The 22,724-nt window shown below is 43.5% G+C and overlaps 1 protein-coding gene across 1 annotated transcript in view; it reads left to right on the forward strand.

Moving 5' to 3' along the window:
- b4galt4 (UDP-Gal:betaGlcNAc beta 1,4- galactosyltransferase, polypeptide 4) overlaps nt 1–22,724 on the forward strand; it is a 63,675-nt gene that overhangs the window by 22,973 nt on the left and 17,978 nt on the right. The window contains exons 2-5 of the mRNA XM_041211304.1: nt 1,609–2,003; nt 6,302–6,534; nt 8,702–8,889; nt 20,354–20,476. Coding sequence (XP_041067238.1) covers nt 1,742–2,003; nt 6,302–6,534; nt 8,702–8,889; nt 20,354–20,476 — 806 coding nt within the window. The 5' untranslated portion in view covers nt 1,609–1,741. The remainder of the gene's footprint in view (nt 1–1,608; nt 2,004–6,301; nt 6,535–8,701; nt 8,890–20,353; nt 20,477–22,724) is intronic.

Consider the following 22,724-nt stretch of genomic DNA (forward strand, 5'->3'; position numbering starts at 1 on the left):
CGTGCACCTAGTTTGTCTGTCTTAATGAGGGATGGGTAATAAAAGATGCTGGCCTAGCCAGCACCTCCCACGTCCCATGAAAGAAATTTAAAAAAAAAGTTTGGGTCCCAGCTTTGGTTCCTTTGTAACCTTGTATGTGCAATAGCTGTCAGATCATACATATGAATTTCTATTTGAGCTGACAATTCATCTGTTTTATCACAAATGCTGTGGACATTTGGGTGAGAGCCCTTTTTCTGCTGTTTTGTAACTTTTCGTCCTATCTGCTAGCACCCACGTAAGCTCGGAATCACTATCCTTTCTGGCTATCCTCTTTATCACTACCCTAATGTATTGCCTTGTCCACTTCCCTTTAACTTACTCAATCTTCCCCTACACGATTCCATCCCCCTCTAATTAATTTAAAGCCCTGTCTATTTCCCTAGTTTTTAACGACTCACTAGAACACTAGCCTCATCATGGTCTGAGTGTAGACTATCTCAATGGTACAGCTCCAATTTCCCCCGTACTGCTGCCAGTGCCCCATTAATCAAAACCCATTTCTCCCACATCAGTCTTTGAACCAGATATTCATCTCTCTAATTATCTACCCTATGCCAATTTGCACGCGGCTCTGTTAATAATCCAGAGGCTATTACTGTTGAGGTTCTGCTTTCTATTTTACTACCTAGCTCCTCACACTGTCTATGCAAAACCTCATTCCTAGTCTTACTTATGTCATTGGCACCTACATGGACCATGAGGACTGGATCCTCCGCCTCCCACTGCAAGTTCCTCTCCAGCCCTGAGCAGATACCCCGAAGCCTGGTACGGAGCAAGCAACACAGCTGTCTGGACTCTCACTCTCGATTGTAGAGAACAGTAACTATCCCCCTGACTATGCTGTCTCCTGTAACTACCACATTCCTCTTTGCTCCCTCCACTAGAATGGCATCCTTCACCATGGTCAGTCTGCAATTCACCTTGCAGTCCGTCTCATCCACACAGGTAGCCGGGGTCTGAGGCCCTTCCAGTGCTGGTTACCCTTACCTGCCTGACTCTTGGTCACATCCTCCTGTCCCTGATCATTGACCAGCTCTAAAGTTCTGCCTAACCTCGGGAGTGACTGCCTCCTGGAACAAGGTGTCCAGGTAACTCTTCCCCCCTCCCTGATGCCCTGCAATGTCCACAACTCAGACTCCAGCTCAGCAACTCTGAGCAGAAGTTGCCCAAGCTGCAGACTCTTTCTGCTGATATAGTTGTCCAGGATTGCAGAGCATTCCACAGATTCCCACAGGCTGCAGTTATGATGAGCCAGCAGGCCTGCCCTTTCTGTCCAACCTTCGTTATATAATTAGTCAAATAGTCAATAATTTACATGGATAAATAAGAGAAACCTTCCTTAGATAAGGAAGGAAATTCACCAACCACTGGACGCTGAAAAATGTTGAAAACAGAGCACCCCTTTGCCCCTCCGCCTTGACTTCCAACCTGAACTAAATTCTCAAGCCCTCACTCAATCTACGCCTCACTCAGGTGTAGCCTCGTGTCCATGCACCTCTTTCTTAATCCAATCCAAAGTTTTGTTTGGCGAAAATTTGATTACTATCTTGACTTTTTGTCTTACAGGTTGAGATGCCTAGCAGTGCAAAGTATGCTGTGTGCAAGAAAACATAAGTGGAGCTGTTCACTATAGAGAATCCATGGTCTCCCACTACCAAAATTCATTGCATTACCTTTATTGAACTTTGGTATTTATACTATGGCTTGCAAATTGGGAACTTACAGTCTTCCTCAAAGATTGAAACTTCTGTTAATTATTATTAGTCTTGGCTCTATTCTTACTTGGATAGTAGCCCATAATATGCAGGAGTTACTATGGGAAGTTAATCCACAACCCCTGGCAGATAAGTTGCAAAGATGGATTGGAGATCCGATGGTGTCAAGAGGCCCACACTGTCCACAGCTGGTGTCCCCATCTCCAACAAGTCATCCATTGTGTCCTTTTCTATCACCATACCTACGTAAGTATTGGGAAATTTTAATTTAACATGTAGAATCTGGAAGAGGGAGGAAGGATTTGCAACCATCGTTAATTGTATTGTAATCGAGTATTTAATTGTAGTCAGGCAGTGGGCATTAACTGCGGATTCATTTGGGATCCAAGTATAGGAGCAAACTGTGATAGTTGGGTTAGAAGGTGCATGTCTATCATGTGCCTTTGTAAATAAAAGTTTGTGACTGTAAAAATTAGGTTTGCTGGATTTTACGGGAGGGTGGGGGCTTGGTGGTGGGAGGGTGTACTGCTGGAACACTGACCTCATTCCCCACTGGAAGAGAAGTCAGTTGGAAACAGACTGACTTTTAAAAAGGAGAAAAAGGCTGTCCTGCAGTGATAACTTACTGCAGTTAGCCTTAACAAGCTGAGGGGTGGACTTCTGCCCCCTCACTGGGAGGAAGTCTGGCCCTTGAGAGCTGGCAGCCAATCTGATTGCTATTCCAGCAACACCAGAACTGGTGCTGCCGGAACTGCAAGCAATTCCATGAAGAAGTGCCATGGATGCCAGAGACAGCGAAGTCCTGGCTTCTTGGGCAGAGAGGCATCGGGCACCCGAGGGAGAGGGTGGGTTCTGGAGGCCCGCTGGGGAGGCAGAAAGAGGATTACAATCTTGGGGCGGGATGCATCAATGCTCACAGGTCACATCCCCAACCCTCACCACCCCAACCCCCCTCCATGCCTTCATTAACTTGGGTTTAAAATAAAGGCCTTCCCATTCTCACCTGCCTTTGACTGCTCAGCATGTTATAGCTGTGGAGGCGGATTGAGGGCCATAAGTGGCCACTTAAGGACTCGATAGATCTGAGGGTGGGTGTACTATTGGGCGCCTTACACACCCATCGATATTATGGGGACCAGGTCAGGAGTGGGTGGGAAGGCAGTGGGCTAGCCACCTGATATTTTGCCACTGCCTGTCAAAAGCACATCCTGTGGAAACTGTAAAATTCAGCCCCATGTCTATTCTTTATTGTCTGTTTTTTTCTGGAATAGAGTTACCCTTCTACTGTGAAACAGTTTAGAAGTCTGTAGGCTTTAAACTAAAATGCTCACTCGCTTATAGAAATTGTAAAATATTTAATATCCTCTAAATTAGAGGATAGTCAGCAAAGCAAGGTTTGCTTTTCTCCCTTAGCTAAGGTTGAAGAATGAAATTCATTTAGCCAGGAATGGTTCATAATTGCACCTAGATCGCCATTATCTTAAAAAAAAAGACATGCATTTATATAGCACCTTTAGTGGCCTCACAACATGCCAATGAAGCATTTCTGCAATGTAGTCACTGCTGTAATGTAAGAAATGCAACAGCTGATACATGCACACCAACCCCCGAAAAAGCAAACAATGTGATAAGACCAGATCATCTGTTTTAGTGATGTTGGTTGAGGAATAAGCTGGGTATATCATGCTAACTATAAGAATTTGAGGAACAAACTGGGATGTTGACTGAGGGATACATATTAGCCAGAACAGTGGGGCGAATTCCCCTGTCTTGTTCAAAAATGGTGCCATGAGATCTTGTATATGCATCAGAGTTTTAGTTTCTCATCCAAAAGACTCACCTCTGATAGTACAGCATTCCCATAGCGTTGCACAGCAGTTTCAAACTAGATTTTTGTGCTCTAGCCTATGGAGTAGGATGCAAGATGAAAGTGTTACCCATTGAGCCACAGCTAATGCCGTGAAGGTCGAGAGATGATCGAACTAAGGCATTTCAAAATAAATAAATAAATAATCTGACTCCAGAACAAAGGGGCACAATCCTAAAATTGCAGCCAGGTCAATTGAGAGTAATATCGGCAAACACATTTGTACAGACAAGGTAATAGAAATCTAGAACTCCCTTCCCTGCTCAACGCCCCACTCCTACCCCCAACAAAGGCTATGGATCCGGGGTCAATTTAAATTTTCAAGATCACGATTGACTGATTTTTATTATTGCTGAAAAGAGAGACGTTGCAGCAGATTTTCCTTTTGCACTCATAAGGACAAACGCAAGAATGCCAAATTTCAAACTATCACAATTTATACTACAGGAGAAAAGGGTGCTGATTGGTTGGCAAGTTGCCAGCATGATGCCCAGGTACCAGGGTGAACATCCCAGTGATTGGTTGATTGAATGAAACACCCTGTTCTTTCAGTTCATAATAGGCAGAGTACAGAACATCGTTAGCTAGCCTGTGCTTGCAAAACTCTAAACAAAATGTCCACTATTAGATGCGATTCCACAATTGGGCAGCACTTGTAGAACAATCCTGAGTGTGCTAATAGTTATGCAAACAACCAATTTAAAATTATCAGTCGAGCTCATAACTCATTAATGATTGCTAGAGTTGCCATACATTCACATGTAAGGATTCATTCTCTGGAAGCTAAAGGAATTTGTTCAAGTTTTCTGCCTTTTTTGAATTAGCTGGGAATTTGGGGAGATTATAGTTTCCCATTGCTTTCTCCATGCCAATGCCTCAGTCAACCTGAGTCAACTTGCCAACCAATCAGCATCCTGTTTTCCTGGAGTATAAATTGTTGTGATCATTTGAAATTTGTCATTCTTGTTTCTCCTGATGAATGCAAGATTAATAACTTTGGCAACATGCCTATCTTTTCATAATCAATTCTATACTACCAAGAGATTTTTATTAGGAAAAGGTATCAAGGGAAATAGATCAAAGGTGGGAAAGGGGAGTTAAGGTCCAGATCTAGCATTATCTAATTGGGAAGAGATTTGAGTGGCTGCAGAGTCTGTTCTTGTTCCTCTGTAAATTTCTGTCCTGATTTATGTAAACTGAATCCCTGCTGGCACTCCAAGGGCAGAATTTTCCCCCTGTCGGGTTGAGGTGGGGAGCTCAGGAGCAGGCACGCCTCCGATCATTGCCCCCAATTGGGGGCATGCTGCCATTTTACGTGGGCAGGCCAATTAAAGCCTGCCCAGCATGACGTCCACCAGGAAGCGCTATGCACTCCCTGGGCGGGCAGATGGGGGCTGGGATTCCCTAAGCCAAGAGTGCCCTCTTCCGTACATGTGCTGCCTCAGGGAGATCAGCGCCAAATTCAAAAATATTAAAAATAGAAAAATATTTCCCATTCATGTCCCCTCGTGTGACACTGTCACATGAGTTGGGACATGTCCATCACTTTTAGTTAAACATTTATTACATTTTTAAAAACCTACATGAAACCTCATCCCGCCCATGGATGAGGTTTCATGCTTTTTCTGAAGCCCACCAGGGCTCCCGGCCTGTCTGCCAACCTTAAAGTTGGACGGGCAGGTCCATTAATTATGGCAATTACCTTTTAAATGGCCTCAATAGGTCGTTGACAGGTCAGCGGGTACACAGCTGATTTGGCTGCGCATCCGCTGACCTGAAAATTGAAATAACGCGGGGTGATGTTGGGAATTCCACCTGACATCATCCCGCGTCACTTTATGCGTCAGCGAGTGGGCCCCGCCCCCCGCTTGCTGACCGGGAAATCCTGCCCCAAGTCTTAGCATTGAGGGGAAAAGTACATCAAATGTTTTTGAATTTATTTCATGGGGTCGAGTTTTCGGGTAGGTGATTGGGGGCAGGGCCTGCTTGCCGACACATAAAATGACGTGCGATGACATTGGGCGGGTGTCCCGACATCAACACGCATCATATAGAGCTTCGGTTCGGCGAGCCCAGCGTCGAGTCGGTTGCGCACCCGCCAAACACTCAAAGGCCTATTAAGGCACGTTTAAAAACAACCTTAAGGTTGGCAAGCAGGTGAAGAGCCCAGGCGGCCTTCGCATTTTTCATAGAACCATGAGAGACATGTTTTAAAAGTTTTTAATTGCTTTATTTAGATGTTTAAAACTTAACCAAATCTCCCTTTGTGTCTCAGGGAGATTTCTGCACTCTTTCACACACATGCGCAAAAGAGTGCGGGCCCCGACTCAGGGAATCCTCCCCTGACAGCAAAGGGAGTGCTTCCAAGCAAGCGTCATGTTGAGTGGGCCTTAATTGGCCCGCCCATGTAAAATGGCGGCGCAGCCCTGATTAGGGGTGCTAATCGTGTTCGCGCTCACTCCCGTCCACCCCAGTGGGGGGGGGGATTTCAGCCCATGAAGTTTAAGTGACTCAACCTTTAATCTTCCCAGAGTGTGTTGCAGGGGTGCAATTTTTTCACAAATTTGAGAATGATTGCTGTGTTTTTTTAACATGGAATATGAAAAAAGGAAGAGGAACGATGATAACTTTATAATGTTTTTGTTAGTAATTTCTTTTCCCATCCTCTTTTCTTTAGGTGGTGCAACAGGGTTAAAATTTAATGCCCAACTAACCTTGGAACAGGTCCAGACAAACAACCCAAATGTACGAGAAGGGCGTTATAGACCTCAAGATTGTCACGCTGTTCAACGCGTTGCTATACTGATTCCATATAGGAACCGGGAAAGACACCTCCTATACCTACTTGAGCATTTGCATCCATTTCTACAGCGGCAACTTCTGGATTATGGGATTTATATCATTAATCAGGTACTTGATTAATAAGAATACATATTAATAAGAGTGCAGGGAGAAGCTAAACTTTCATCATGCCCTTAGGTTAAATTGATGCACAAATCTGTGTTTTGCTACAATAATGGCCCAGATTTACCTGACTCACGATTGTTGGAGACCAGACCTGTGACCCAATATGTGGACTGGGACCCCGCAGAAGTCCTGATGTACTAATCTCTTGTGGGAATTGCCTGGGAAGTTTAACCTGATGGGAAATTCTCTGGAACCCCCCACAAAAGTATTTGACTCAAACTCAGAGTTGGAGACTTTGGACAGCTTCGTGGTACTTAGCTGGGTAGTTACCCAAGAAATGTTTGACAGAAAAATCCTAGTCTAACTCCTGAGTAACTGCAGAACTGACCCTGCCACCTTGACCAGATCTGACCATACCCCACCAGCCAAATAATCCCTGACTTGACTACCACTTCCGACCTGACCTGATTACAGCCTGCCCACCCATTTACCCATCCACACTTACGTCAGCAAGCGCCATAAAAAGGGGTGTGGCTTGCCTTCCCCTGACACTACAGTGCTGCAGGAGTTCTTTGTATGCTTGGCATTTCTGAAGAAACCGGGCTTGGAGGACATGGCCGGAAATGTGGAGCACCATTGGGCTGTTGAAAAGTCCAAGTGGGGTGTCAATCTGATGATGATTGCCGCTTCGAAAAATCCAGGCCTATATAATTTTACACTTGTTGGACACCAGACACAAACTTATTGGCCTGAATCTTCTGGTCGGCATGTGGGAGCGGGCCCTGCTGGCTGATGTGTGAAATGATGCGCGGTGACATTGGGCCTGCGTCCTGATGTCACTGTGCGCCGTTCAGATCTTCAGTTCGCCGGATGCGCACCGGAGTTGGCTGCGTGCCCGCCGAACTGTCAAAGGCCTACTGAGGCCATTTAAACACCAATTAAAACAATTAACAGGGCTGCCAGTCCAACCTTAAGGTTGGCGGGCAGGCGAAGAGACCAAGTGGCCTTTGCATTTTTCATGGAACCTCATCCATGGCCGGGATGAGGTTTCATGAAGATATTTAAACTTTAATAAAATTTTTTAATAAAATTCATAGACATGTCCCAGCTCATGTGACACTGTCACTTGAGGGGACATGTCCAAATAATTAAAAAAAAAATTTTATTGACTTTTTCAAAATGAAGTTAAACCCTGTGCCTCCAGGGAGATTTCTGCGCTCTTTCGTGTGCATGCACAAACTCAGCCTCCTCCCCCCTCCCGCACAAGGGAGCACTCAGCGCTTCCGGGTGTGCATCACGCTGGGCGGGCCTTAATTGGCCCACCCATGTAAAATGGCTGCATGCCCGCTCTGCCCTCCCCCACCAATTCACCCCATTGTTTTTGTTGGTGATAAACTGGTTTTTAACCAAAAAACCCCCTAGATTTTGGTTTTTCGTAGTTGCTTTCCCTTTCCTTTTGTGCTTTGTTTTTGTGTGTTTCTGGAAATCGGGTACATCTGCACATGTTTCCTTCCTATTCATCTCTTCTTTTTTGCTGCCCTTTTTTTTGGCTGTATGCCATTCTGCTTCTCATTATGTTTTTGCCATTTTTAACCTTCCTCCCCTCTATCCCCTTGCATTTCTCAATATGAAAAACAGTAAGGAGATTCACACAAGATCTCCCATCATTGTCATTGCTGTCTTTCTCATGCTCGCTCTTGCAAACCTCTCCCCTCGCATTCAGGAAGATCCACTGATAGCATATCTATGGATCTTGGCATACCAAGCTGCCAATCTCCAGAGGCAGCTGCCTCCTATTCTAATTGTCTTCCAAAGTTCCAACTTAGAACTTTGTTGGTCACAATGGAAGTTTAATCAGCAAGTTTTTCATGAGAATTTTGCTAGTTTTATAATGAAGAGGATTCAGTGTTGAAGGTGATGTTTAAATCTAACCATTTTAGAAGTAAAGTGCACACAGTGTTCTGAGCTGCAGTTTCTTAGTGCTCAAAGTCACCTTTTTGATAAGCCCGATAAATCTCAATGGGTAGTGTTTGGGCAGTTTGACACCAATTTAAGAATATTGAAAGAAGGTGAGAAGCATTCTGATTACTCTGTGGGGAAAATAGGAAGCTTTTATAGTTTTAACTTTTCCTGAAGTAACCCTACTGACAGAAGTCATGTATTCCATCAGGCTGGTAAAGGCGTGTTTAATCGAGCCAAACTGTTGAACGTGGGCTTCCTGGAAGCACTGAAGGAACACCAGTGGGACTGTTTCATTTTCCACGATGTTGATCTTGTACCAGAGAATGATTTCAATCTGTACCTCTGTGATCATGAACCAAAACACCTTGTTGTAGGCCGAAATGCTACTGGATACAGGTAGGTGACATGGTTGAATCTGATTTTGACACACTGTGGAGGTCAATGGGGAGACTAAATGGCAAATCATTGTGGGCTGTATAATAATCCCAACTGGCCAATGTGCTGATTTGGAGAAACCTAGGTAAAAAAAGCTGAGGGTCATTTTTTTTTTGCAGGACAGCACTGATATTAAGAATATAATTTATCAATTAAGGTAATGAAATTATAAACGGTCAGATGACTGAAAACTAACTGACTGTGGAAATGTTGTTTGCTGTTGGAGAAGGTAAAGTGTGATGACATGCACAAATAAACCAGTGAAAGGATGCTTTCAGAAACTTTGATCTGGCATTTCCTGTGGCTGCTGGCACCCCCCTCACTAACTTCATCAGATTTACAGTTTACTTGCATAAACAGTATTTCACTGCACTTCAGGTCATGCCAGCAGATTGGGAACAGCTCCATCAGATATCCTAGGTCATTAATTTTCCGTGTTCAAATAACAAATTGGTAGATTTGATGACCTAGCCAAGATAAACAGTGTGTACTGGAGGAAAGAGAGAAACAATCGGGAGTGGATCAACCAGGCGCGGCTATGACAGTAGTATACTTGGACCCAAACCAGACTATTCAACGGTCCTGGAATAAGAGCGGGAGGAAGATTAAATGACTGCCTAAAGCTCTGATTTTAATGCTAAGCATTTTGGGTAGAAAGAATTCCCTTATGGGCTTCTAGGCATGAGACCATGACCATTTTAACTCTGTGGCATCGTTTGACTAAATTAGTAGGTGCTTTCAATACAGGCACAAATTAGATGGCATGTCAAACTCTCACTGCTGACCTCAGTACTTACAGAGCATGTCAAGCAGAGCTCAATCACCTAAAGTGAACTCGTAGCCCTGTTTTCACTTGCAGTCTCTTCAGCTCATTATGTGTTCTTGGTACCTGGGAGAGATGAGCAGATTAGCTGTTCCCTGCTTCTTCAGTGCCTTGCCTTCGTTCAGGGCATTGAGGGAGGTCCTGTTTCCCTGATGCCATCTAAACCCCACCCTCACCCCTGACCTCCCCAATCAAGAGCATCCCCAGGGTAACAAAGGCTCAAATCTGGAAGCAGTTAGTGCCACTAGATGTAGTTCAGTGACTTCTAGCAGAAATGGTGAGTATGCCTCTTCATCTCAGCAACACTCCTTTCACAGCTGCCTCACCACCTAACAATTCTCTCACTTCCATCACAATCTTCAACTAACTCACACACACACTCTCTCTCTCTCTCCACAGTCCATGGTGCAAAGATCATTAAAAAAAAAGGAGCAGGTATAGACCAATTGAGCCTGCCTATTCAATAAGATCATGACTAATCTGATTGTAGCCTTAACTTCACCTTCCTGTCTGCCCCTCCCATAACCCTAACTCAGCCTTGAATATATTCAATGACTCAGCCTCTAATGCCCTCTGTGGAAGAGAATTCCAAACACCAATCATCCTCTGAGAGAATAAATTCCTCCTCATCTCGGTCTTAAATGGGAAACTCCTTATTTTCAAACTGTGCCCCCTAGCGCCAGGTTTCCCAATGATTTCCCACATCCTCAGTATTTGCCCTATCAAGCCTCAGGACCTCCAGTCTCTGACAATCCGGACTCCAGAGGATTTGGGCCTATGTTTCAATAAGATCACTTCTCCTTCTAAATTCCAATGGATATAGGTTCAATCTCTCCTCTTAAGACAATCTCTTCATCCCAGAAATTAGCCTATTGAAAATTCTCTCAACTGCTTCCAATGCAAGTTTGTCCCCCCTTAAATAAGGAGACCAAACTGTTCACAATCCCCTAGTTCCTTAATTTCCTAAATTTTATGCTCCATAACTCTTGCAATTAAGGCCAACAGTCCATTTGCCTTCCTAATTACTTGTCATACCTGCATGCTAAATTTTTGTGATTCTTGTACAAGGACACCCAGATCCCTCTACTGCAGCATTCTCTCAGCATTTTAATATTCTGCTTTTTCTTTATCCCTATCAAAGTGGACAAACTTACATTTTTCCACTTAATACTCCATCTGCAAAATTTCTGCCCACTCACTTAACCTTTCTATATTCCTTTGCAGACTCTTTGGGGAGAATTTTTCCCCTTCAGGAGTGTTGTGCAGGGATGGGCAAAGGTGGGCATGGACCCGATTGGCATCGCCATTTTATGTGGGTGGGCCAATTAAGGCCCGCCCAGTGTGATGCGCACCTGAAAGCGCCATGCGCTCCCTGTGTGGGGGGGTTTGGGGAGGGGGGTTGTTCCCTGAGTTGAGCGTGCTGAGTTTTATGTTTGAAAAATTTTAATAAAGAAAAAATATTTAAGACATGTCCCTTCGTGACAGTGTCACATGAGCTGGGACATGTCAATGAACTTTAATGAAAAGCCCTTCATGAACCCTCATCCCATGGATAAGGTTCCATGAAAAATGTGAAGGCTGCCTGGGCTCTTCACCTGCCCACCAACCTTAAGGTTGGACGGGCAGCTTTCTCAATAGGTTTAATTAGTTAATTAATGGCCTTAACAGGCCTTTGACAGGCGGGCGCTCAGCCGAGTTGACTGACTGCTTGCCGAACTGAAAATCTAATTGACATGTGGTGATGTCGGGAAACACACTTGATGTCACACCGCGTCATTTTATGCCTTGGCGAGCGGGCCCCGTCCCCGCTCACTGAGCCGAAAATTCTCCCTTATGTATCTTCCTCACAACTTGCTTTCCCAGAACAGAGATGAGGAGAAACTCCTTTAGCCAGAGTGGTGAATCTATGGAATTCATTGCCACAGAAGGCTGTGGAGGCCAGGTCATTGAGTGTTTTTAAGACCGAGATAGATAGGTTCTTGATTGGTAAGGGGATCAAAGGTTACGGGGAGAAGGCGGGAGAATGGGGTTGAGAAGCTTATCAGCCATGATTGAATGGCGGAGCAGACTTGATGGGCCAATTGTCCTAATTTCTGCTCCTATGTCTTATGGTCTTATGGTCTTATCTTTGTTTTGTCAGCAAATTTGACTACAATGTAGTTAGTCCCTTCATCCATGTCATTAACATAGATCATAAGCTGAGTCCCGAGCATTTATCCCTGTGGCACCTTACTCATTAAAGTTTGACAACTTAAAGGATCCATTTATCCTGACTCTGTTTGCTGTTAGTTAGCCAGCCCCCTCTTCATACTAATATATCACCCTCCTAAGACCATGGGCAGAATTTTGTTGTCAGCGAGCAGGGGGTTAGGCCCACTTGTTGACGCATAAAAAGATGCGGGATGACGTCAGGCAGAACCCCCAATGTCACCCTGCCCCATTTAAATTTTCAGGAAGGCGGGGATGCAGCAAAATCAGCTGCAGGCCGACCGACCTGTCAATGGCCAATTGAGGCCATTGACAGGATCATTTAACCAATTAAAGGACCTGTCCATCCAACCTTAAGGTTAGCGGGTCTGCCAGGAGCCCCATAGTAAAAACATGAAACCTCGTCCAGTGGCAGAATGAGGTTTCATACAGGGTTTTAAAAATTGTAATAAAGTTATTCTGTAAATTATGAACATGTCCCAATTCATGTGACATTTTCTGCGTTTAATATTTTTTCAATGTCCAGACGATCTCCCTGAGGCTGCACTTAGCCTCAGGAAGATGCGCGCTCTTCCGTGTGCATGCGCGCAAGAGCGCACTCTCGATTTCAGGGAATACCTGCCCGCACAGGGAGCACGAAGTGCTTCCCACCGGACGTCACGCTGGGCAGGCCTTAATTGGCCCGCCCACGCAAAATGGCAGTGGGGCCTGCTTCTCCGGCGGGGATTGGCTCCCCGCCCACCGGAGATTGGGATGGGCCCACCCGCCCGATAGCCAGAAAATTCTGCCCCATGAGCTCTTATCTTGTGTGGTAAGATTTTATCAAATGCCCTTTGTAAATTCAAATACGCTACATCTACTGGTACCACTTGTCACACCCTCAAAAACACTAATAAATTTGTCCAACACTATTTCCCTTTTGCAGAATCGTGTTGATTCTGCCTGACTGTATGATGATTTTCTAAATGTCCTGCTAATAACCTCATTAATAATGGATTCTAGCATTTTTCCAATGACCGATGTTAATCTAACTGGCCTTTAGTTCTCTGCTTTTGGCCTCCTTCATTTCTTGTTACACTTGTGGTATTCAAACTCCCCTTGGACCTTTCCAGAATCTAGGGAACTTTGGAAGATTGCAAGCAATGAATCCACTATCTTTGTAGCTGCTTTTTTTTTTAAGACCCGAGGATGCAGGCCATCAGGTACAGGGGACTAGTCAGCCTTTAGTCTCATTAACTTACCCAGTTCTTTTTCTCTAGTGATCATGATTGTTCTAACTTCCGCCCTTTTGCCTCTTGATTTTCTACTATTCTTGGGTTGTTTTTGTGTCTTCTACTGTGAAGACATGAAAATATTTGTTCAAAGTCTTTGCTACTCCTTGTTTCCCATTATTAATTTTCCAGTCTCTTCCCCGCCCCCCCCCCCCACCGAGTGACCACTGTTCACGCTAGCTACTCTTTTCCTTTTTATGTACTTGTAAAAGTTTTTACTGTCTTTTTTTATATTTCTTGCTAGTTTTCTGTCACACCTCAATTTGTCCCTTTTTTGTCATCCACTGGGAAAATTTTAGAAACCAACAATCTTTTGGGCTGCCACTAATTTTTGCAGCATTGTACATTTTTTCTTTCAATTTGATACCACCCTTATTTAGTCATGGATGGTTCCTCCTTCTCGTAGAGCCCTTCTTTCTTAATGGGATATCTTTGAAAGTTATGAAATATCTTTAAGCTTTGGTTACTGCTTCTCTACTGCATCAACTTTTAACCTATTTTCCCATTACACTTGAGCCAACATGGTCTTTGTACTCTTATAATTGCCTTTTATTTAAGTCTAACACCAATTTCAGGCTCTCATTCCTTGCCCTTAAACTGAATGTGAAATTCATCATGTTGTGATCATTCTTACCTAGAGGATCCTTTTACTGTGAGATCATTAATTAATCCAGTCTCGTTACCAGGTCTAAAATAGCCTTTGGGCTCCTCTTCTCTGTTTCACTCTCCCTCTCTCTTGTCTCTTGTCTTGTTTGTTCTTGACTTATTTCCCTCTAGATTTCTTCACACGAGAATCTGATTGGGAGGCCCTCTTTTTTATCTTGGATCTTACCCAATTAATGGCTTCCTCTTCCCAATCATCTTTGGCCCCTTGGGGTGATTATGCTTTTCTTGACCAAACAGGAATAGTTTATGTGGCTGTAGCTCACCATACATATTTATGTAATGCCCATTGTGTTAATCACTATACCTGTGAGGCTTTTATATCATGTGATTTCTTATCTCAGGGGTTAAGAGAGAGAGGCATCTGCATTCTATTCATACAGAAGCAGTTTCCCAAAGCTTTCAAGGTTTCAGCATTTTGCCACAATAGGCAGCAAAACTTGACAAACTCCCAGAATTCTTCTACCTCAGCACCTTTTCTATATTCTGCCCTACTTCTGTCTTCCCGGGTTACTAGCAAGACCAGCTCCTATAAAAGTTAGATGTTAGTTTATAATAATAAAGTTAGATTTTTTGCTGTTAGTAACCTAATAATCTTACAGTATTGTTTTAAGAAACTGACCTGAATGCACTCAATGAACTTGCCCTTCATGCTGCCTTTGCCAATTTGATTCTTCCAATCTATTGAAGATTTAAATCTCCCATGATTATTGCAGGAGATGAGCAAGCGGAGGGCTCCAGGCATCATTGCACTCCAGAACAACATGCTCTTGTCATGAAGCTATTAATGTACATAAGGTTATTGGAAATTATTATTTTTTTAAATAGAGGTTTAGTCTGTGGGTGTGCCTGTGTGTGTCTTAATTGGATTAAAGCCAACTAGTCTGGATGCTTTGATGTACACTAGTTTTGAGATGTAAACAGAGAAGTAGAAGTGCATTTACATTTTGTTGAATAGAGCATTGAAAGATGGGAGTGAAATCTTTAATCTAGCTAGCAGAAACCAAGCAATGTTTATATTGCTAATAAAATTGGTACGCTGAAAGGGGTTTTATTGTTAGAAGAGGCGGAGTTCAAAGGGCCTGATAATACAATGAGAATTTACCTTCAAAGGGGAGCGCTGCATATAACAGAAGGGAATTTTGTGTGTGCAAAGCGGAGGCATATAACGTCAAAGCAGCTGTAAGCCTACAATTGTCTGCAAAGGAACCAAATTGAAAGGAACCTCATTCTGAATTCATAAGGTGAAAAACGCTTTGCCTGGTGTCTGGTTAAGTCTCTTGGTTATTGTTGCCTTAGTGGAGATTAATTTGAGACTTTGTTAAAAGTTGTTGTGATAGTAGTAATTTGTAACCATGTGTATATGCTTAATTTGTTGTAAATTAATAAAGGCCTCATTTAGTTTGATATAAAAGCCTCTCGAGAACCGGTGGTTTTATTCCTGAATTTAGAGCTGCAACTCAAAACATACCAATTGAAAATATAGTTTATGACAATTGTTTAAAGTTTCCCTCTCGGATTTTAAATAACTCGGCCTTTCAAAAAACTGCTGTGTAATAACACTCTGGAGTTTAGTGGCCTTAGCAGAGCCATGACCATTGAGGAAAGGAAGGCTGGCAGTCGACCAGAGCACTTTGTATTGTTTCATTCACCTCAGCAAAGCTCAGGCTTCACCACTTCAGGTGGTATTCACAGGCCTGTCACCTACTCATGCCCAATCTCCATCCGTCATCCTAGCGTCCTTTTTTCTTTCTTTCCTCCATGCACTTCATGTCAGCAAGTTGCTCCTCCTCCTCCCCAAAATAAACCCTAAGTAGGAACATTTTGCTGAACAGAGAGATCCAGCAACACATGCTGGTGGGAGCAACAGTTGTGCGGAGAAGTCACCCAGCATTGAAGAGGAGGGTAGTAATGTGGTGCATGCAAAGTAAAGTGCTGGCATAACTTAGAGGAGAATTCTCCCCCCATCGGTGGGGTTGTGGGGGGGTGAGGTGCAGACCCAATTGGCATCCCTGATTGGGTTTGCACTGCCATTTTACTGGGTGGGCCAGTTGAGGCCTGCCAAGCATGCTGTGCGCTCCCTGTACAGGCTGGGGAGTGCGGGGGTTGGGGGGGGTGTTCCCTGAGTTGGGAGTGCACAGAGGTGCCTCAGGGAGATGAGTTTTAAGTTTGAAAAATTTTAATAAAGAAAAAAAAAATTTTAAGACCTGTCCCCTCATGTGACAGTGTCACATGAGCTGGGACGTCAATGAACTTTAATGAAAAACTTTATTTAATTTATAAACCCTTCATGAAACCTCATCCCACCTGTGGATGAGGTTCCATGAAAAATGCGAAGGCCGCCTGGGCTCTTCGCCTGCCCGCCAACCTTAAGGTTGGACAGGCAGCTTTCTCAATAGGTTTAATTCGTTAATTAACGGCTGTAACAGGCCTTTGACAGTTCAGTGGGCTGCGTGCCCGCTGACCTGAAAATCTGTATGACACCTGGTGACGTCGGGACTTACGCCCGACATTACCCCCTGTCATTTTACTCCTCGGCGAGCGGGCCCCGTCCCTGCTCACTGAGCCGAAAATTCTCCCCTTTGATTTAGACAATGCCTGCCAAGAAGTTTCAGCAGCATAGCTGGGAGTGTGGAGGAGACCCTTCAGTCTGTGTAGTGTCAAATTGGTTGGCATAAGCCCACCATTGAGAGTGTGTTCAGCTCAAAGCGGCAGAACACAATGTAATTGGGGCATCAGGAGGTCTATGTTTGCATGCTTTTCGGCTCTGGTGGAAGCTCCCAGTGCTACTACCTAAGCTCTGGGCTTCATCTTGGGCAGGCACATGTTCATATCTTTTGACCCAGCAATCTAGCCACTCATCATCTGCAGCTTGCTCTGCCACAGATGAGTGGCAGTGACGAACTCCAGTTTCCCAGCTGTGCCAGTGTTAAGTTCTCGTGATGTCTCATCTTTCAGCAATCCCTGAACCAATATCTGTGCTGGTAGCAGCACGTCAGCTGGACCACACTGTCCTGACAGTAGCCATGGTGCAGTAGTGTGCAGCCAGACCTTCAGGCTCGAGAACCCAGAATTCACGGCCATGAGCGTCTGAGGGGCCCAGATGTAAGCAACAGATTTCCACTCGCATTGTTCAGTCCACCAGGGGTGCACCTCGTGGGAGTAGTAGCTTTAGGAAACTTTTATTTTTCGAAAAAAAATTGCACTGTAGATTGAGCACTTATGAGAAATTAATTCATGGCACTTCACCTTTATTGCTTATGTACCTTGGTCAATGCTTCCAGAGGTGACAATTCAAAATGTTCCTGCAGTTTTCTTCAGATAACGTCTGGTCGTGTAAAAATGAAAAAAAAAATCACGCACCATTTTATTTGACAACATTTTCAATGGGGAAGAGTGGAACTGGAGAACCCTGGTGGTGTACTGATGGCAGTGTGAGTGCAGTCCATCACATCCTGGATGTGACAGAAGCCACTGGTGTAAATTCCCACACTTTCTCCTGTTGACTGAGCTCATTGAGAAAGGTGGTGCACTGCTGATCCCCTGGCGATCAAGGTTTTGGTGATCCGTTCAATATAACTGTGTACTGATTACTGGAGGTGCGGGTGATGTCCCTTACAGCAGGTTGGAAGGAGACAATGATAAAGATTGTGGTAACTTTGAGAACCACTGGCAAGCATTGACCCTTGGTCCTGCAGGCAGCCAGAAGGCTGCAGAGGTCTCTGTTGGCTAATGTGGAGAATTGCAACTTCCAGCAGCACTGCACTTCAGATACAGGCCAAGCAGCAGACCCTTGGATCTACGGACTCAAAATGTTAACTGTGATCCTCTCTGCAGATGCTGTCAGACCTGCTGAGATTTTCCAGGTATTTTTGTTTTTGTCTTGGATCTACGCCTTGTGTGGTTGGTATAACCTCCGATGAGCAATTGCCCTTGTCTGGTATCTTCTGAGATGCTGATTGCTGGGGCTGCTGCTGTTCCTCTTCCTCTAAGCAGAAGAAAGTATCAATAATAGCCAAATAACCAAACGATGTTTCTGGAGGTAAAATAAGTGACCTGCAGCCTAGAAATTCTCCTAGCAAAGCGCAACACAAAAATACAAAGAGGCAGTGAGCTCACTACCCCTCAATTCTATGATTTACTTTCAACTTCAGTGCCCTCTCAGACTCCAATCCCACCAAGTTTTATGTGTAGCGTTCACTACCACGTGGGGCTTCACCTTTTTAAAATAATAATGGCATTGCAACAGACTTGTTTATTGAGCAGCAACGTTCACAATTAAATTATGCCCCTACTTGCCTGGGGCTGTAGCCTTTTACTTACACCCATTGTCACTTTGGCAGTGAGATTTGTATTAGGAACATAGTGAAAATTCCGTGACTGCCAGCTGCTCTGTTTATGCAGGGTGAGCTCTGTTAAAATCCAGGTTTAAAGAGAAAATTAGCATTGTAAAATACAATTGACAATGTGAGAACGAGAATTGTTACGTTAGTTGTGTGTTCCTTGGGATTATGCCAAGTTTCCTTTTGTTATCATATTCAAGCTAACAGCAATTCATATTGTTCTCAATTCAATGATAAATTGGGTGCAGCCTTACTAATTTCACAATGAACCTAGCTCAGTAACTAGGTTTACTTATACTAGGGTGTAGGTAAAATAAATATGAGGATGTTTCATTTAAATAATTGCATCAGAGGCAGTTCACAGAGATTTCACATGACCCATTTCCAGGATGAAGAGCTTATTTTATGAAGGAAGGTTGGACAGGTTGGGCCTATACCCATCGGAGTTTAGAAGAATGGGAGGTGATCTTATTGAAACATATAAGATCCTGAGAGGACTTGACAGGATACCAGGAGGATGGTTTCCTCTTGTTGGGGAGGCTAGAGCTAGGGGTCACAGTTTAAGAATAAGAGGTCACCCTTTGAAGATGGTGATGAGGAGAGTTTTTTTTCTGGCCTGTGGAATTCTCTTCCACAGAAAGCAGTGGGGGCTGGATCATTACATTTACTCAAGGCTGAGTTAGATTTTTGATAGACAAGGTAGTTGAGTGTTATGGGGGCCAGACAGGAAAGTGGAACTGGGACCCCAGCCCAATCAGCCGTGATATTATTAAATGGCAGAGCAAGCTCGAAGGGCTGAATGGCCTATTCCTGCTCCTAAGTCCTATGTTCCTATAAATAAATCTTCCTATCTAAAGGGTAATCATTAAGTAGTGTTCACATTGAGAAACAGCAGAGTTCAGCAGCACATTTTTACCAACTGATCCCACAGTAGAAGGGATATCAAAGGTGTGTTGGAAGTTGGGTACTGTAAGATCTGCCATTGGATTTGGAAGAAATAAGTAAAAGAACAATTTATTTTGTCCTATTCTTCTAAACATTGTCAGTTTGATTTCTCACAGTGATGTATATAATTGTTCTGTGTAAATATGACTTGCACACCAGCTTGGCCAGGAATGCCACTTTCTCAATCAGTACTGCTGTCACTATTGCTGTTTGTTTAATTAGGGGTCATAAACTTCATTTCCAGCTCACTTTGGGTGACAAACAATTGCTATGACTGACCTCCAGAAACTAGGTAACTAATTTAGTTAATAATAAATAGCATAATTTCTTTAGGGCAAGTGATATTATGATGCCAACAATTTTTCACTTGGCTGAAGTGATGCACACTCTGCGAATGATAAGTATCGAATTGTCATGTAAGCATGTTACATCGCTGTGGTGAATGTAATTTGGTCTTTCTCCATGCACTTGCTTATGATAAAGGTGATATTTCCCTTTCTCATTTTTTTATCTTTAAATGGTTAAATTAATGACAAAATTGGTAACCGTTTTTTTTTGTCCTGGCTCATGGTTCCCTGGTAATTGTCTTGAAAATGCTCTAATTTATTTAAGGGCCTTCTGGTCTCAAAAGAAGTGCTCATATTCTGTTATTAAAGATCTCTAAGGAGAAAGGACGTTGCTCGAATAACTTGTGCAGCTTTGTGTCTTACAAAGCTTGAAATTGGAACTAAATGAAAAAATGTATTGTTGGCTTCAAACAATTGTTACACCTCTGCACATTGACTGAAAGCATATAGTTGCAGTGTTTGCTTTCAGCGTGCTGAACACGTCATGATTTGTCCAAATTGTTAACTGTGCTCCAGATTTGCCCTACATTTTAGGATGAAAGGTTTAAAAATTGTTTTGGGGATTGTAATTAATTTTCAATATTCCTTTGTTGTACTTATATGTAAATTAAGGGCAAGCAGATCATCGGGCCATAGCTCTCAACATTCAGCTGATAGTTGGGGTTGGCAACTGGGGAAATAGTGCTCACTTTATAGCCAATTGCCATTTCAATGCTCAAGCCTACAGATTTCTAATATGCAGTCTAACTGAATTATCTCTTTGCAGAAAAAAAAATGCACAAAATAATGCTTACAAATGCATATCTTTTTCCCCCCAAATTCAAGGTTGCGCTACAAAGGGTACTTTGGTGGAGCAACAGCAATGACCAAGGAGCAGTTCACCAGAGTCAATGGATTTTCGAATAACTATTGGGGTTGGGGTGGGGAGGACGACGATCTTCGCATAAGGTAAGTTGATGCATATCTACACATGATGAGAGCATGGCAGCTGTTCAAATATTTGGGTAATTGCCTACAGCAAATTACTCTCAGCTTCTGTTTCATTGTCTGCGACAGCCAAGAACAAACATCTAGGGCAGGATTCTCTGGCCTTGCCTGCCGCCTGGATTGTCCAGGCCCACTGAAAGTCAGTGGACGTTAGGGTGGGCCATCAGGTCTGCCATGGTGGGTCCCACCACAACAGGGCCGGAAAATCTTGGCCCTGGCCTGATTGTCTTCTCGTATTCTGATCCCATAATGTGCGACAGAAGCTGAATTCTGAGCTTTTGAATTGTTCCCCATAGGTAATTTGTCCTCGCAGATGTACAATATAAAGTGATTGAAATGAGATTGTTCTAAACAAAGTATGTATCAAATTGAGCTTTGTTGATTCTGGACCGTCAAATAGAATTCTGCTCCCGGATGTTCTTTTGTAATCGCATTTTATGACATTGAGTAAGAGTGCAATGATCAGAGAAATTAACCTTTTCCATCTGTAATATTAGTAGGGAAAACACTGGAATTTATTAGAAAATAATTCAAGAACATTCAACAAATGAAAATAAGACTGGAATAGTAATGTGAAGGGCAAAAAGAGCAAAAGTTTCTAGATTGTGAGAGGAGAATTTTCTACAGCATGTTTTCAGTCCAATAAGAAAGGAGGCATCTCTGAATCTGATTATTGGGAATGAGATGGGCCAAGTGGATCAAGTGTCAGTAGGGGAATGTTAGGGACCGTGATCATTGTGTCATGAGGTTTAGACTGGCTATAGAAAAGGACAGGGAGCAATGCAGGGTAAGTATAATTTAACTAGGGGAAAGCCAACTTCAGTGGGTAAAAATGGGTCCAGCCCAGATAAATTGGAATCAAAAATTAGGGAGCAAAACGATAACTGAACAATGAGCTGTCTTTAAAGAAGAGAGAGTTCAAATACACTCAAGGTACATCCCCATGAAGGGAAAGGTAGAGAAACAAATAGAGTTCCCTGGATGATGGCAGAGAGAGGCAGAGATTAAGATGAAACAGAAAAATGCTTTTGACAAATGTCAGGTGGATCGTACAAATGAGAACCAGGTGGAATAAAGAAGGTTCAGAGGGTAATTGCAAAAGCAATAAGAAAAGTAAAGAGAGAGCATGAGAAGAGACTTGCTTGGGCGGTGGAGGTTGGGGGGGGGGTGGTGGAGGGCAAGCGTGGAAGTCAGCGCAGGCGCAGGGGAGCAAGCAGTGAAAGCTCCCTGAATAAAGATTTTAAAATTAAGGTAAACATGTCCCCTCATGTGTCTGTCACACAAGCGGGGACATGTTTAAAATTAGATTAAAACATTTTAATTTTAATTAACATCGGAAACCTCATCCCGCCCGTGGATGATTAATCCCGGAGAGACCCTCCCCTTCCCGTACCCATCATAGCCACAGGGCCATAGGCCGGGGTTTTCCGGCCCCGTTGTGGGTGGGACCCGCCACGGGCAAGGTGGTGCCCCAGCCAGAAGTCCATTGACTTGCAGCGGGACTGGAAGAATCTGGCAGTGGGCGGGTGTGGAAAATTCTGCCCATAGTTGCGAGCACTAGCCACCTGTGGAGGAGTTGTCTTTTCATAATCATGACCATGCAGCTGTGGCTATTTTTGGTTTTAAAAATATGACTACTTCTTCAGAGCAAGCCTCAAAGTTAAGGTGCCCTGTCTCACTCCGTCGTGAATCAGCAGCTCCCACCTTGGCCCTCCAGCCTTATATTGATTACAATTTAACCAAATATAACATTTGGTTGATTAATATACTTTATTACTTGGTTATAGCACATAATTAAACTGCAAACTAGATTATCTCCTATTGCCTGAATGGTTGAAATCTTAAAAGAACAAATTAACATTGAGTGAGCGCAGACTCTCAGATTTGGAGTTTAAACACCCTCAAAAAAAAAAGCACCCTTTTAAATCTTTAACAATCAAACTACCCAGTCTTACTATCAGCAGAATAGTCCAAAAACATAACCATCTCAAATAGTCCAAAAATATAACCATCTCATAAACCTCATTTTTGTGCCAAATCGAAGAGCCACAGGAGCCCCATTAGTCGTCGTCCTTGTCAGGGGTACCCAAGCCGTTTTGTCCACTTACGTTTTAGTTAAATATATCCAACAAGCCTTCATGTAACCTGTTAGTCCTCAATACAAGTGTTTCAGATGGACATAAGTTATGATCTGTTTAAAGATTTATCA

The sequence above is a fragment of the Carcharodon carcharias genome, chromosome 18 (genome assembly GCF_017639515.1).
Source record: "Carcharodon carcharias isolate sCarCar2 chromosome 18, sCarCar2.pri, whole genome shotgun sequence".
NCBI lineage: Eukaryota > Metazoa > Chordata > Chondrichthyes > Lamniformes > Lamnidae > Carcharodon > Carcharodon carcharias.